Source organism: Alosa sapidissima, chromosome 3 (assembly GCF_018492685.1).
Source record: "Alosa sapidissima isolate fAloSap1 chromosome 3, fAloSap1.pri, whole genome shotgun sequence".
NCBI lineage: Eukaryota > Metazoa > Chordata > Actinopteri > Clupeiformes > Clupeidae > Alosa > Alosa sapidissima.
This window is the reverse complement of record NC_055959.1, coordinates 18,941,754-18,957,329: the sequence shown is the minus strand read 5'-3', so window position 1 is coordinate 18,957,329 and position 15,576 is coordinate 18,941,754. Positions and strand designations below refer to the sequence as shown.

At 39.5% G+C, this 15,576-nt stretch overlaps 2 protein-coding genes across 3 annotated transcripts; one reads left to right on the top strand and one right to left on the bottom strand.

Annotated features, from left to right (window-relative positions):
- Positions 1-5,245: 5,245 nt before the first annotated feature.
- syce2 (synaptonemal complex central element protein 2) lies at positions 5,246-7,065 on the top strand. The gene is made up of 4 exons (XM_042087789.1): positions 5,246-5,797; positions 5,980-6,056; positions 6,152-6,356; positions 6,583-7,065. The coding sequence occupies exons 1-4, from the start codon at positions 5,708-5,710 to the stop codon at positions 6,775-6,777; spliced, it is 567 nt and encodes a 188-aa protein (XP_041943723.1). The 5' UTR covers positions 5,246-5,707; the 3' UTR covers positions 6,778-7,065.
- A 1,846-nt stretch (positions 7,066-8,911) lies between these two features.
- On the bottom strand, positions 8,912-14,527 carry gcdhb (glutaryl-CoA dehydrogenase b). Of its 2 annotated transcripts, none has more exons than XM_042087198.1 (12): positions 14,377-14,527; positions 13,685-13,801; positions 13,527-13,562; positions 13,271-13,411; positions 13,130-13,192; positions 12,715-12,885; positions 12,422-12,551; positions 11,175-11,391; positions 10,961-11,064; positions 10,659-10,784; positions 10,404-10,564; positions 8,912-9,609 (listed from the first exon to the last, which is right to left on the bottom strand). In XM_042087198.1, the coding sequence occupies exons 2-12, from the start codon at positions 13,785-13,787 to the stop codon at positions 9,536-9,538; spliced, it is 1,326 nt and encodes a 441-aa protein (XP_041943132.1). In that variant the 5' UTR covers positions 13,788-13,801; positions 14,377-14,527; the 3' UTR covers positions 8,912-9,535. The 2 variants fall into 2 exon arrangements, with proteins under 2 accessions (XP_041943132.1, XP_041943130.1); XM_042087196.1 differs by having other exon boundaries at positions 14,346-14,492.
- Positions 14,528-15,576: the final 1,049 nt, after the last annotated feature.

Below are 15,576 nucleotides of genomic sequence, written 5' to 3'. Positions count from 1 at the left end.
GGGGCTGCTGAAGAGATGAACTTGTTTTTAGCCACCTACCAAATCTAAAGCGCAAAATACACTTTATGGCCCATTAGACAAAACTATTGAACTAAGATGCCTAAACTGTTGATTTGAGTCTGATCTGCAGCCAGGGACATAAGAGAACATGCAAACGAAACAGACAACTCAAAGAACCGTTTGTTTTAATGTAAACAGCAAGGTTATTGGTATCATAAGCTTACAACAGAAGTAGTCTTAGTGGTTTATGCAGTGATTCTTGCTTTAAAGGTGCAATTTGCAGGGGTTTTTTTGACTAAATATAAACATACATGCAGACCTACAATGACTGTCACACACTGAAAGGCATGGTTAAAAGATAAAGTTACTACTATTCCTCGTTTCTGGTGTTTAATTTCATGTGCCATGAGCTGAAATGTATGCAAATGCATAACAAACGCCTGAAACAAGGTGCATAGAATGCTTAGGAATGTTGGGAACATTCTTTTCCATTGTTCATTCAGAATTTCATAATTATTCATGGTCATAATGCATCTTTTTAGGTTTTGACAATTAAAACGGCAACCTGCTCCCCTTGGCATTTGATTCGACAACAACCAAAGTTACTATACGAAGATTACTATAGTGCTGTTAAAAATCAAGGAATGTCATTGAGATCCTCCAAAATAATTGAGATGTAATGCACATGTATATTTAAAGCTGCTCATTTGACCTTCCAAGCAAGTCCAAGTCAGAACTCTACACATGTCAGACCAAGTCATGTTTCTCAACAATTCTCTGCAAGTCAGTATATTGACTTCTTCATTTCACCTTGAGCAATGAGTTTTTTTTGTTTCATTACTCCAAAAGCCCAATGTCAACAAAAAGAGGTGTTCTCAGGTCAGGACTCTGTTCCCTTCTTGAATACCATGTTTGTCCTTGGTGTCATGTGGCTATGTGCTGGAAGTGGACATTTGAAACATCAGCATCAAATGTTGCCCTGTGTGGTGCTGGGTACAGAAAAGTGGTATGCGTCTATTTCAATCTGAATTTGGGGATAAAACATTACGTAAATATGGGAATATGAAAACATTATGAAGTACATTTCATCTTGTTGAGTCATTGTGGTTTTGAGGGGTCAGAGTGGCTTCTCCCTAATCCTCAGAGTGACCTGATGTTTCATGGGGGTGGGAATTGGGTTGGTGCATTAACATGTCATTTTACATGGCTAAAAAAAACATATTAGCAGTCGGTTAATGTCAGTTCATCTTCTCCAAAGCTGAGATTACAGTAAATGGAGGACATGCTTCTTTCCTCACACTAAATCTTCTCTGATTGCATTTTGAGTTCAGCTTGGCTTCCTTTTGATTTCCTGATAAAAATCCGGCTGTTCAGAGATCCTTTTCAGATGTCTTGTGGGAGGGCTGTGCTGACGCTGGGGCTGTGCTGAGCTGGGCTGTTGTGGGCACTATGCATGTGTGCGGGGAAGAAGGAGGGCATGTAAGGAATGGCAGCCATTAGGAGTGGGCTTCCCAGGGGACTTTCATCGTCCAGCAGGGGCAGGGGAATGACCACGTCATCCGTATCCCACACATGGAAGGCATTGGAATGGTTCATCACCATGGGTGATATGTGGTGGGTGGGCGACGCGCATGTCAGATCACTCGGCTTCTCTGATGGGTCCTCTGCAGGACCAATCACACAATCTAGAGATTCAGAAAAGGGGGCAAGGAGAAGTCTTCATTCATTATCTATTCATGGGACTGTAGTAGAACATTTACATTACATTTATTCATTTAACAGACGGGCTTCTTATCTAAAGCGACTTATATGTTACAAGGGCCATTGTCCCTGGAGTAAGTCGGGGTTAAGTGCCTTGCTCAAGGGCACAACAGTGAGCCAGGAATTGAACCCACAACTTCTCAGCCTACTACATGTTAACCCAGCTCCTTATCCACTCACTACACTACCACTGCCCAGCTAGAACATCTATTCTATCATCTCTGTGAACAATGATTAAATGACATCGAACACAAATGTTTGACATGAATCAATTGCAATGAATTTGCGTTTAGAATTTATATTTATAGGTGCCCACTCCGAGTGATAAGTCAAGTCAACTGTATTTATAGCGCAAGGACAGTTACTTGTAAGGTTGATAGAGCCTACTCTATTTACCGATAAAACATACAGCTCGACCCATCTTCACTCTCATTGCTTTTATAAAAACAATCATTTTCAAATGGAATATACTGATATCTAAACATAATAACAATGTTTGACTACATTACCTGCAATATCATTAGCAAGATCCTTTATGAGATGTCCCACAATGGCATATGCCACAGCGACAATCACCAATGCAGCCATCAACAAGTACAGCACTGACTTGGGGAGAGGGATGAGGTCCTTTGACACAGGTTTGAACTGCTTGTACATTGGCTCCTCTTCAGGGACTACATAAAGATTAGCACGGGCTTTATCCGAGAGGTTCAAATTTGTCATGTTTATGGAATTCATGATTACTGTTTTGAGTTCAAGAGTTCCACTGGTCGAAAACAAACTTCAGTAGCACAAAGGCTGTGCCTCTTCACAACAGCACGTAAACATGTAGAGAAAAAAAATCCGTTGTTCGTATTTTTGCCTAAAACTGATAGAAATATTCACAAGTTAGATTTCCTCGTGCAAAAATATACTATTCAGACATAAGTTTATTTTGAGGCGTCAAATACAGAAATAATATTGCTGTATATGCTAATTAATTAAACAATAGAATGAAATATGTAACAGAACACAAATGATAGTAGTCTAGATCTAGGTTTGTTTATTTCCTGAAAAGTGAAAAAGAAAGAAACATAATCTTACCGTCGACAACCGGAAGGTTTTTATTGGTCATTAGAGTAGACAGAAAAGACTTCGCGCGCCGGTAGATCAGCCCTCTCCTTGGTGCTGAAAATAGTACTCTTTATAAAGGCATCTGTCCACGAAGTTTTCCTCCCCACCCTTTTCGTGCTATGAAGGGGTTTCAATTGGTGCATAAACACATACTCCCCGCCCCTCGGTTTAATGCAGCTCATTAGTGCAGCAGGCTAGGCTATATTGATCATCACGGTGTTGTATGGAGTTTAACAGTCAGTCACCGCCCACCTCCGCAATGGCTCAATTATGCATCGTTTCTACGTTTCAAACTGAAAGATGATGTTCTGATCATTGAAAAACAATACACAGATTTGCAAGACGCTCTGTCTCTTTGTAATCTTTCTAAATACACACAGAACAGGCGAAGTACTCCCTTTGTATACGTTTTAGATCAGTGCTCCTTAAGGCACTGCCATGTGCATTAAGGTTTTTTTTTTTTTTACCAAATGTCAATTAGACAAATCTTCCTTCAGTTGCAAAACACACACATTTTGTATCAGTGCATATTTAGTTGCATACAGGTAAAACATAACACACTTGATAACAAACACCTCCTGATTTTATGTAAGGATGACAACACATTGTATAACTCCTAAGGTACCATGCAACTGTAAACTGAATTTAATTAGCTGATTTTGGACAGTGGGTAAAATATGAATTGTCAGAGGTAATCGTATAAAAACATAATATTATGAACTTTCATAAACTGAACTGAAGTCTAAGTAATCGGCCTGTTATTGCGTAATAAGTCTTTTCAAAATGAATTGGATTTGTTGATTTCATAATGCATCATCTCTTCCAAAAGAGTGAGGAGGAAACGCCTCTTCCAGTGGTTGTATTCTGTACATCCTTAGGCTGATGGATTTTCCTGGAGGATTATCTTGCTGACAGCGACTTCAGTTTATAAGAAGCTTTGATGTGTGTGTATGTATTTATGGTTATCTTATTTTACTAGAGCAAAGTGTCGCTCACGACAGCCCCAGGTGTGGTAGCTTGAGTGATTGAGTGATGTGTGATTAGTCTGTGCATTACAAATAGCCTCTACTGTAAGTGCATGTGGACTAGTTTCCAGTACAGCCTTCCAGTGAAATCAGATTTCATTATGACATAAGGAAATTGAATAGACAGATTGGGGTCACGGGAATGGAAATACTTTTATGGTAGCAAAGTAATAGTATGTAGTAGTAACTTTGGTCACTTTGGTCACTTTGGTCAAGAAGTGTCTGCTAATGTAATGTAATAGTATAGCATGTACGCCGGATTCCTTGTTGAGTCAAGCCATTGGCATTAGTGGATAATTAAAGAAAATGATAGGCTACTTCTCAGGCATTGAAATATTGAAGGCAACAGCCTAACTTTTTGTGAATTGTGCCATGTGGTATTTAATTTCAATATTGTTTGGTAATACTGCTTTTGTCCAAAAAGGCTGCAACCAAATTAGGGGTAGGCCTACTTATCAAAAGCAATTGGACACATTCTTAACAGAAAAAATATAATGAAGAAGTACTTTAATTTGAAATATTACATGACATTGCATGTTGCTGCTTTCACATCAAGCCCACTTCCTCTTGCAGACCACTCATGAACTCACTCATCTTTGGTATGCTTACACAAAGGAATTGCTTTTTTTTTTTACTGCTTTACTTTGCATAGGAATTAGGCTACTTTAATTAGCTGCCAGTCCTCTAACCTGAGTTTCAGAGTTGAGATGATGATCTCTTTAGTAAACACAAGTCTGGAGCAGTTTGCAGTCTCTGCAACTGCTCAACAAACTTTTTTATTTCCCATGATAGGATTATGTAGCCAGATGTAGGCTCCTGTTCACAAGCTTGGTTTCAGGTGGTTCGGTGAGGAGGATTTTTGAGGTGGTTCAGGTGAGTTAGTCTTCATAATCAATACATTCCAATAAACAATTCAGATAAAATGGGTTCTATATTTATCTATGGCATCGGCTAACTAGCGCCAGATTTTAGAGTGCAGGGGACAAGCCGAGATGGGCTATGAGACATACGTTTACACTCTGTATCATGTTTCAACACACTTTAGGTCAATATCACACCGGAATTCTCCTTTAACAAGACACACATGTTAATTATGTCTCAACAGTGCAGTGTGGTGAAATACATATTAATGAAAGCATATGACCTCTGTGAAGACTGGTCTTTACACCTCCCAAAAAGTTGCAAGTAACCAGAATGCAAAGGGTGATTATTTACATCGATTACCGCTTGATAATGTAACTCAAAATTAAACAGATAAATACCCCAGAACTGTGGCAAAATATGAGGAAGACGATGTTTCAAGAGCTCTACCAGAGCCATCTCCCTTATTAGACATTCTCTGGCTCTACGTTGTGGGATTGGGGCTCGAGAGCCGATTGGACCGTTGGCCTCTCTTTTGCCCTCAGCTAACATTGACTGAAAACGAGTCGTTATCATAGTTTTGCTTTTTAGCTAGCCAGTTAATCATAGGAGACTTGTATTTCCTCCGAATATAACATAACATTTGTTGTTATAGTTTCTTTAACTAAATCTTAGACGTAATGTGATAGCTCTATAAAAGCGGTGAAGCAGTTTTATCAAAGTTAACGTTAGCTGCCGTTTAGAACTAAAAAGGCAAGACATGATATCTTTTTTAAGTTTAACGTTAATGGATGCTAAAATAGCCTACAAAATCCACTAAAATAGATCCTAATAACTCCTTTTAAAAAAGTCGTTGCGAATCTAAACCATTAGTTTTTTGATAAACGTTAAATATCAGTGTACCAGTTTCAATCTAGCAACAGTTAGCTGCTAACATTGAAAAGGACATGGAACAGCATTTGTTTGAGAAGCCATCCTCACCTCTGTGTCAGTCCACTCCAAAAAGTGTTAATCCTCACCAACGGTCATCATTAAAGGTAAATTTAAGCCATGTTTAAAATGCTAACGTTAATGTTGTAAACAGTCTTTGTACTGGTGACACCCTGAAATTGTAAGTCACGTTAACAGTAGCAGCTATATGTTTCAGTAGCTTCTAGTGGTCTTGTTAAAAATGTCAGTAAAGTCGGCTAATGTGTTGTTTGGTTAATAATACCATTAGGATGCAGATGGGATGATCCAAGGCTCTTCAGAACAAATACCATTTATGACTTTGGATGACAGCCATGAACCACAGATGTAAGATATCAAAATGTTCATTTACTTCATCATAATGGAATTATTCACCCATGGGACACCTCGTGCATTTCTGTCTTCACTCTTTCCTTTAAAAGTGAAGACTCGGGCATTGGAGCTTCCACCTTGTCCTGCAGTTCGTCAACGGGTGAACTAGAAGATAGCTATGTTTGCTCTTTTCCTCTGAACAAGAGGATTGATGAGACTGGGAAGAAAGCTCAAGACCTTATAGAGAGAATCAATCACAGCCGTGCCATGGATCAGAAAGTCATAGCCAACTTTGAGGACACACTGATGAAGAAGGTACCTGTTGGTCAAGTGGATTACTGTTATTTTTTGTTTGTTTGTTTTGATGGAAACTGTTATGGACACATTTTTCTGCCATTGGATCATTCTACAATCTAGATCATTTGCAGTTGCTAATATGAACAAGCATGTGTTCACTGCTGTTCAGATACAGAATTCTTTGAGCCTCACCAACCTTTATGAGCTTGCATTCTATACACATTCTGTTTATTTGTATTGGCAGGTGAGGGAGACATGTCAGGAGTTGAAGGACCACCTGTTCAATCACTATGAGGAGCAAAGTCATGGCATGGAGGCCCGGCTGCAGGAGCTATCCGAGGTGTTGGGAAGGAGCAGCCAGCTCAGCGTGGAGCTTCAGGGTGCCAGTCAAGTTTTGGTTTCCATCAATAAGGGTCTCCAGCAGACCCCTGAGCAGTAGATATACAAGATGGTATATTTCCATGTCATGTATAGCTATTGTTCTTGTGTTTCAGTAGAAACCTGCTCACTCAAAATCGGTCAGGCTGTGGTTACTGCACAAGGAGCATGCTTTGTTCAAGTGTATTTTGTGTTATTTGTTCACGTTTCACTTCATTGAGTTGGAGTTTACGTTTTTAAATGTCTGAGAAAGTATTGGGGATTATCAAAATTTAGATTTTAATGTTTTGTGAATATATTGTAGGAACTGTGTATAAGTCATTAAAATAGTTTTGATTCATTAAAGTGACTTGACGTCCATTGTGTTTCATGTTAACTGTTAAAATTTGACTGATACATTTAACATAAAGATTGGATTTTGATTCATAAAGTCAATCGGGCATCAGTAGCAACAACATTTGCATTTTCAAATTAGGCAGGATGGAAACAAATTGGACACAAAAGTGTGGTTAAGTGGGGACAGCAGTTACGTGTCAAAGAGTGTGATTCACGTTCTGCATTATCTTACAGAAGAGCTGGATAAGGTAACACCTCCACAAACCTGCATCATAAGGCAACATTTCAACAGAAAACTGTTGCATTTGCCTATACCCCTGCTAATAATAATTTTCTGTTTTCTTCAATAACACTTAGGCCATCCTTAAAAATATTTTTGTTTGCAGTAACAGCCAAAAAAAAAAAAAAATGGGTCGGTAGGTAGGTCAATATTTTTTTTTTCAAGATTCAAAGTAAAAAAAAAAGTTCAATTTTGGTCATGTTGATTACCTAGGAATGAATTTACACAAATGTGCATATCGTGACGTAACTGACTGGGTCTTCAACCCGTGCCTTCAGGCGCACCATTGCAAACCTCATTCTGATGCAGGTTATGTAGACCAGCCTTTCTCAAACTTCTTTGACCTGAGGCCCGGTCATGGCAGACTTTTGGGTCATAGGGCTCATCTACATGTACCCAGAAAGAAGGCCACAATAGCTCTTGACCACGTTATATTGAAATTTGACTATACAATACTCAATGCTATACAGTGTATTATACAGTCTCTGCTCTGTTTCTAAGGAAGTTACAAAAAACAACGTCGTTCTATTAAGTTTCGTTAAATAAATAAATAGCCTTCCAACAGGTTGAAGCGGAGCTTTGATACCAACGTTATCGATTAGTTTCAGTTTCTCTCGCGCAGACGCGCATTGAATGAATGCTCATACCACCACTTAATTGTAGGGCTCCATGTTTAATGACATCGATAGCAGAAACGTTTGTTTTCTTTTTTCGTCGATCCGCGGTTTCTTGATCAACTGCGCAGCAAATTATCAGATGAAGCACCGGGCCTAATTTCACTCCACGACTCAGCAGTCTCCATGTTGCGGACCCATATTTTGAGAAATGCTGAATAGATCACAACCAATTTCAATACTCCGACACGGTCACCGCTAGACTAGGGGGAGAAGGGATGAGAAAAGATCTGGCCACAGTTCTTCCAGAACTTAGTAACAGCGTTATCAGTTTGTGTGAATGAAACGAAGTGACATGCGTAAAACCAATGGTGTAGAGATGACGCCACAGGTTTTTTTTTAAGTGAGCCACGTTTGCATGTAGGCAATTTATATTCACAATACTTGGGCCTACTAAAAGAACTATTATTTTATTGCATTTGTATTGGTTGTTTAGAGTAAAAAAAAACAATCGGTCGGTATTAACGCAAGTTTACAACCGGCAAGTCGGTCGGACTAAAAGGGGAAAAAAAAAATATTTGGGTCGGTTCTAAATTGACAGGGTCGGTCGGGTTACGGCAAACGAAAATATTTTTAAGGATGGCTTTATTTGGAGTAACAGTGGGGTGGTGGTAGCTAGCATGCTGTAGCCTGATAAATTGTGGGTTCAATACCTGGCTTCCACCGTTGTGCCCTTGAGTAAGGCACTTAATCCCTAGTTGATCTAGGGACAATGCCCCTTGTAATAACAAATAAATAAATAAAACAGTGCCACTCACTACAAGAATAGCCTGCCATAAAGAGAAAATATAAATCTGCTATAGCTAGATATACAGATACGGATCAAATTAAAGCGCCATTCTACATGACAAACAAATAGGGACCTTCATCACAATGAAAATATAAGGAAAAATGGAGACACTTAATTGCAACTAGCTTATTTATTGGGTATAATTCTTGTTTTGACATTTAAAACAAATATCTTTCAATCATGCAAAAGAAAAGATCCTGTTAGTAAGAAAAGGATATTTTACTTCAAAATGATACTGAACGGTCAATCTTTCCCCCCCAAAAAAAGTCCCATGTAAAGTTTCAACATCACCTGTAGATATGCATTTTAAATATTTAATGTATACATGACTGACAAACCAGTGTATTTTGCCCTTTTCTCTTGCCTTATACTACAGGGGTCATTTGAAACACATGAAATTTATGTTCCTGAGCTATGTTATTCCATAAACTAATATTTACACCAATCTCTACAAACTAAAGGCGTGGTGTGGATAGAAAAATAGTGATTTGGTCTGTTGAACTACATCATAGTTCAATGTATCTGACAGGTTTAATCTTTTCCTGTTCTTTTGTAAGTGTATTTTCTTTACCAAACCCTTTTCTCTTTCAAACATAATATTCTGGTGCTTGTAAAATTCTACAGACATGTTCAACCATTTTTTAAAACTCCATTGACCTACTTACTATCCATTCTTTGATAAAGGCAGCAGCTGGCTTTTGAAAGTGACTTTACAGGCGGAAGTGAGAGAAGCAGGTTCTTATTTATCCACAGTGAAAGACTGCAGGCCTGTAATGGCCCTTCCCAGAATCAGTGCGTGAATGTCATGGGTACCTATAAAAGAAAGAAACAATATCTTCAAAACCCAAAAAAAGCCAGACTGGAAATAAATAGGACACATATTTTGCACATGAAATACAGAAGCATAATATTTTGGTTTCGGCACAATTGACACCAATATCACTTCCTTTGTTCCTTACAAAACTGCACTGCCTTGGTCACACAACACTTTGCTGAGGCAGCATGCGTTTGATTCCATCACTGTAACTTTATGCTAAAAAGCTGAGGCCCTACTAAATATTGATTAAACATTCACAAATAGATTAATGTGAGTGAGGCAAGGCATCTGTATTGTATTCTTATCTCTGCAGTTTTATATTACTCAGTTATCTTGATCCATGAGAGAAGGCCACTGGTCCATTACTGTCTATTAGGCCGCTTGTTCCAGTGAAACAATCTCATTATTAACTAATCGGCTAGATCAACATATCGTTTAAAAAAATTAAAACATTACTGACTCCTCATGGCAGAACAATAAGCTGAAAACTTGTCATTAATTTAATTTAACAACAACAACAACACATTGTTAAATGGCATTTTATCAAGGCTCTTTACAGAGAAGGGGAAACACCAATGTGTAGCACCGACTTGGGTGATGCTAGGCAACCATTATGTGCCAGAACAGTGACCACATGCCAGCTTGAAGTGAGAGAATGAATGAATGAGCTTATTAAACTGGAGGATGATTAGGGGGCCAGATTAACCGAGCCAGGTGGGGATTGGGGAATAATATTCTATATAATATATATAGTCAGGATACCAGGGAACCCCATAGTATACTCACTCACCTTCGTATGTGTTTACTGCCTCCAGATTCATGACGTGGCGGATTATGTGGTACTCGTCAGCGATGCCATTGCCTCCCAGCATGTCACGAGCCTGTCTGGCAATGTCCAGAGCCTTGCCACAGCTGTTCCTCTTCAGCATGGAGATCATATCCGGACATGATCTAGAGACATGGAGAGACAAGACAACGGTCAGTCAACCAACTAATGAAGGCACATGCCTTTACTGCTTTTACTATATGTTACGAAACATCATACTTTTTCTCATCAATCAGTCTGCCTAATCGTAAGCAGGACTGCAATCCAAGAGTAATCTCTGTAAGCATGTCTGCCATCTTCTTCTGCATCAGCTGGTTTCTGGCCAGGGGCACTCCAAACTGTATTCTGTGGACATCCATACAGGTTAATACACCACTAGCAATAGACTTTGCCCATTTAAGTGTGCAATGTTAGAACTTCAAAACCTCTAAAGAAGTTACAAAGATGGATTGTTATGAAAACAATGTTGTTACTTGACATCTGATGTAAAGGGAGTAGTTTCAATTAAATGATCTTCTAACCTGTCCAGTGTGTACTGCCGGGCAGCATGGAAACAGAACTCAGCAGCACCCAACGCCCCCCATGCAATGCCATAGCGAGCATTGTTTAAACATCCGAAGGGACCCTGACAGAAGAAACACAGACAGAAGACATCCTCTTCATTTACTCACTAATGCATCTCACATGACTCCATGGTCCATTCACAATGGTCTATAAAGGGGTGGTACAACTTACACCCAGTCCAGACACGTTGGGCAATAGGTTTTCCTCTGGCACCTCTACCTCGTCCATGACGATCATACCGGTGGCTGAGGCTCTCAGTGAGAATTTGCCCTCGATCTTGGGTGTGCTCAGGCCTTTCATGCCACGTTCAAGGATGAACCCCCGAATTTTGCCATCTTCACACTTGGCCCAAACCACACAGATGTCTGCCACAGGGGAGTTAGTGATCCTGTACACGGAGAGGAACAGAGAGTGGGGAAGAGAACAAAGCTGAATCACAAGTTACTCTCAACGCTATATACTGTATATATATATATATATATATATATATATATATATATATTTTTTTTTTTTTTTTTTTTTTATTATTTATTTTTTTTTTCAAAATTACACATTCTGACAATGAACCGAATTGACTAGTTCTAAAAATAAAGCATGGACATGCATCATGAGCGCTTTGGGTTACACTCAAACGCGCTATAAATAAAAGTGACTTGACTTGACAATGACTCAACGACTAATCTAAAGTTACACTAGGGCACCACCATGTGGACTCTTATAGTCACTGTCCTCCCTGAATTTAAAGAATCTTGTTTACAAGTTTCAGGGTTACTGTGACACATTTACCCTTGGTTAAGGACAAGCACACATATTAGTTCCTGATCATTTTGAAGACTAGAAAGTGTCTTTTCCAGTTTGTCAGTCATACTATGATTTGAAATATTCTAAACAGGTATTCTAAACATTCAACAACATAAAACACACATGCATGTCCAGTTGAATGTATGTAAAAGTATTAATTTGAGGGTGGTTTGAATGCAAGAAGGTATACAATTATTTGTTTGTTTCCCTTAATCATTAACTTCACATAATAACAGAATACAGAGACCAGATGATAACTATACTGGTCTCACCTCTCACCATGGGTAATGTGACCCAACCGATATTAATAAGCACATTAAAAAACACTTTATTGTCAAAAACAGCCTTGCAGACTACTAACTAAAATTGTTTTTTAAAAAAACTATCATTAATCTACATATAGCAATGTCAGAACATTAGTTAGGTGATGCAGTCATGCTATGCAGTATACTTCCAATGAGGCTATTTGCATGAAATGTTTCATAGTATTAACATAGGTAATCCACACATATAAAAAAAATTACAAACATTAATGTCCATTAATGTTGATGTGTTCAATACTTATTTCCCCCGCTGTATTTACGCTACACAGAATACAGCTCTTCAAGTCGACTCACCATGTCTTGGAACCAGTAAGGCTGAAGGTGCGGCTGGATGGGTTGTACTTGGCACGTGTCTCCATGCTGCTGGGGTCACTGCCATGGTTGGGTTCAGTCAGGCCAAAGCAACCAAGAATCTCACCCCGAGCTGAGAGAGGAAAATGAAGTCCCGCAGCATGACTAGCAGCTCTGTATGTACGCAGTTAAAGCACTGAAGTTGTTTGGACTCTGTTTTGACTTTATTTGAATTGGCAACCCTATCTAGTGCAATGGCGAAAGGTGAATGAACCCTGTGTCTCTCTGTCTCTTACCGAGCCTGGGCAAGTACTTTTCCTTCTGTGCCTCAGTGCCGTAGGCATAGATGGGGTGCATGACCAGAGAGGACTGTACACTCATTACAGAACGGTAGCCACTGTCAATCCGCTCTATCTCCCTGGCGAGCAGACCGTACGCCACATAGCTTGTGCCAGCACAGCCATAGCCTAAACAACAAGGAAGACATGGAGAGATGTAAACATAACAAAGTGACTTCATTGTTTTTTATCTCCCCTCTGAAAAAGAATCAATGATAATAACTCAGATGACTTCAAATGACTAGCATGATTTTATATTTTCATGGGAGGGAAGAAACACGTCAGGGAACGGCGCAATTCCTAAATTGTGCTATAGCACGAAGCAAAATTCACTCTCTAACTTTATGAGCAGAAGTATTCACCATATGCTTACCTTTAATTGTTGGGCCCAGGACACCTAGTTCACCCATCTCAGAGATAATCTCTCGGTGGAAAACTAAAATAAATGGATAATGATATTAAGCCTTGATGCAAATGTGATATGCTGATTCACTGACCATGCTTAGGCGTGTACCTTCATTCCTGTTGGCCAGGAGAACACGGGGCATGAGCTTCTCCTGGCAGTAGGTGCGGAAGGAATCCCTGATCATGATCTCCTCCTCTGTTAAAAGTCCCTCGAGGTCCAAGGCATCCCGCCAGTTAAACTGTACCTTGGCTAATATGAGAATTGCAGTGCAGTAAGCATCCATCATTATCCAAACAGAACACGGTGGATGGAAAAAATGACAAAAGATCTAATGTCAGTGGAAACCATTCTGTAGTCAACATACGTGCTTTGGGACGCTTTACGGTCTCCTTTTCTGTTTCTGAAAATGAAGAGACATTATAGTAAGAAATGAACTGTCATAATAACACAACCTGATGGAGGAACTAGTTGGATAACTCAATAATCCAAACAAGTTAATTGTTTAACCATATTAATCTTTACCCCATTTAGGAGTTGCTGCTGTTCCCTGTGATCTAGAGGCTGAAACCACAACAGCTCTCTGAGGATTCACCAGAAGGCGACACAGACCACTTCTTAATGCCATGGTCAAATCTGTGTCTATGGGAAGGGGGGGAAAGGTAAACATTTCATTAATGCCCTAATCACCACGTCTCATGTAACAAGTGGAGAAATATGCAAGCCAAGAAGCGATGATATCTCTCATCAAAATTGGAATTAGTAGGCCATGATCTGAGATTTGAGCTCGCTGTGACACTATGTAACTCTATGCATTTGTTTGTATGTATTCGCAAAGACCTTATATCGGATAAACATGTTACATACAATACGTTAGATGCGAAGCCACAATTTCGCAGATATACAGACGGAACCAGAAGACAGGTCGATCTAAAGAGGTTAACGATCTAGAGTCCACATCTGATTTAGGCGTTATGAAACCATTTTAGCACTGGGACAGGTGACAGACAGCGCGGTTGGTGAAGCTAACGCTCTAATGGTGGCTAAAAACTAGTCTGCAAACTTGACACACTTGATATTTCACAGAATGTAAATCAAAACATGTCGAGAATGAAAATAAATGCTTAAATTATGAATATCAAAGTTGTCCTAGTATGTGGTACATATCCATCTAGCATATATTTACCTGGTTCTTCTATGCGTTGTTGGCTACTCACCCTTGTCTGCCTTTCCTGACTTCTCCGACTGAGTTAAAAAAATGTATTGAAGGTATTGAAGTGGTAGTCGCTATCGGCCATGTTGAGTGTGTCAAATTCCCGTAGGCCTACAAATATTTACTTTGTGTGTCCTTTTATCGTTCAATACAAATAGTCAACAACGCTCTACTAAAATATAGAAAAAAAACATATGTAATAAAATTGTTTTTCGATCGTCTTGTTGCTCCAACAAAGAGTGTCCACAGTCTGTGGAACATTCAAAATGGAAGAAACATTGGGATATGTCAACACCGCTCTCATATATGGCTCTCACTCCGATTGGCTTCACAAAGGGGGTGTGACAAGACGTTCGGCACCAACACTAGTTTGTCGCATTCATGTGCTGGATGTTAGTAAAGGGGATACTATTGACAATTTGACATTTCTTGTAAGAATGTCCTGTAGTACGACGTAGAATTAGGGCCACACATGAAGAAACATATCAAGGCAAATTATTATTTTTTCTTCATATGTGGCCCTATAGGCCTACCTCTGACAAGTTTTCTCTTAAAAGTCATTGGATGTAGGCCTTACCCTATGTGCCCAACTGCCCATATAGCCTGCCTCTGGTTTGAGCAGCTAGATATGTGACCAGAGGCTACTCTTGTCCCAAGTCTAGGCCTATTCATGGGTTTCATCCGGTCCCTTTCCACAGAATCAATCACCTAGATTATGAATGCATGGTGCTTGATTAATACACCTGTGGAAAGGGACTGGATAAAACCCATGAATCGGCATATCCGACTTTAGCCTTGAAGGATTTGTTATGAATGTAGGCCTATAATTGCAGCATATGACGATAGATCTGCATATAGGCTACTGGATGGTAATCATTTACACACTCATAACTTTAGATTCATGCATTTATAAAAAATATACATATATATATATATATAAGGACTAAATCAGCATTTATATAGTATATACTGTATACTCTTTTGATCCCGTGAGGGAAATTTGGTCTCTGCATTTATCCCAATCTGTGAATTAGTGAAACACACACAGCACACAGTGAGCACACAGTGAGGTGAACACACTAACCTTGAGCAGTGAGCTGCCTGCTACAGCGGCACTCGGGGAGCAGTGAGGGGTTAGGTGCCTTGCCCAAGGCCACTTCAGCTGTGGATGTGGGCATGGAAGACCACTGCCCCCGCCCACATT

Coding starts and splice junctions, on each gene's coding strand:
- syce2 (XM_042087789.1), top strand. CDS start 5,708: ATGGAACAGCATTTGTTTGAGAAGCCATCCTCACCTCTGTGTCAGTCC. Junction 6,057..6,151: donor GACAGCCATGAACCACAGAT/GTAAGATATCAA, acceptor TTCCTTTAAAAG/TGAAGACTCGGGCATTGGAG. Junction 6,357..6,582: donor AGGACACACTGATGAAGAAG/GTACCTGTTGGT, acceptor TTGTATTGGCAG/GTGAGGGAGACATGTCAGGA.
- gcdhb (XM_042087198.1), bottom strand. CDS start 13,787: ATGGCATTAAGAAGTGGTCTGTGTCGCCTTCTGGTGAATCCTCAGAGA. Junction 13,412..13,526: donor CGTAAAGCGTCCCAAAGCAC/GTATGTTGACTA, acceptor TTCTCATATTAG/CCAAGGTACAGTTTAACTGG. Junction 9,610..10,403: donor GGCAGTAAACACATACGAAG/GTGAGTGAGTAT, acceptor TTTCTTTTATAG/GTACCCATGACATTCACGCA.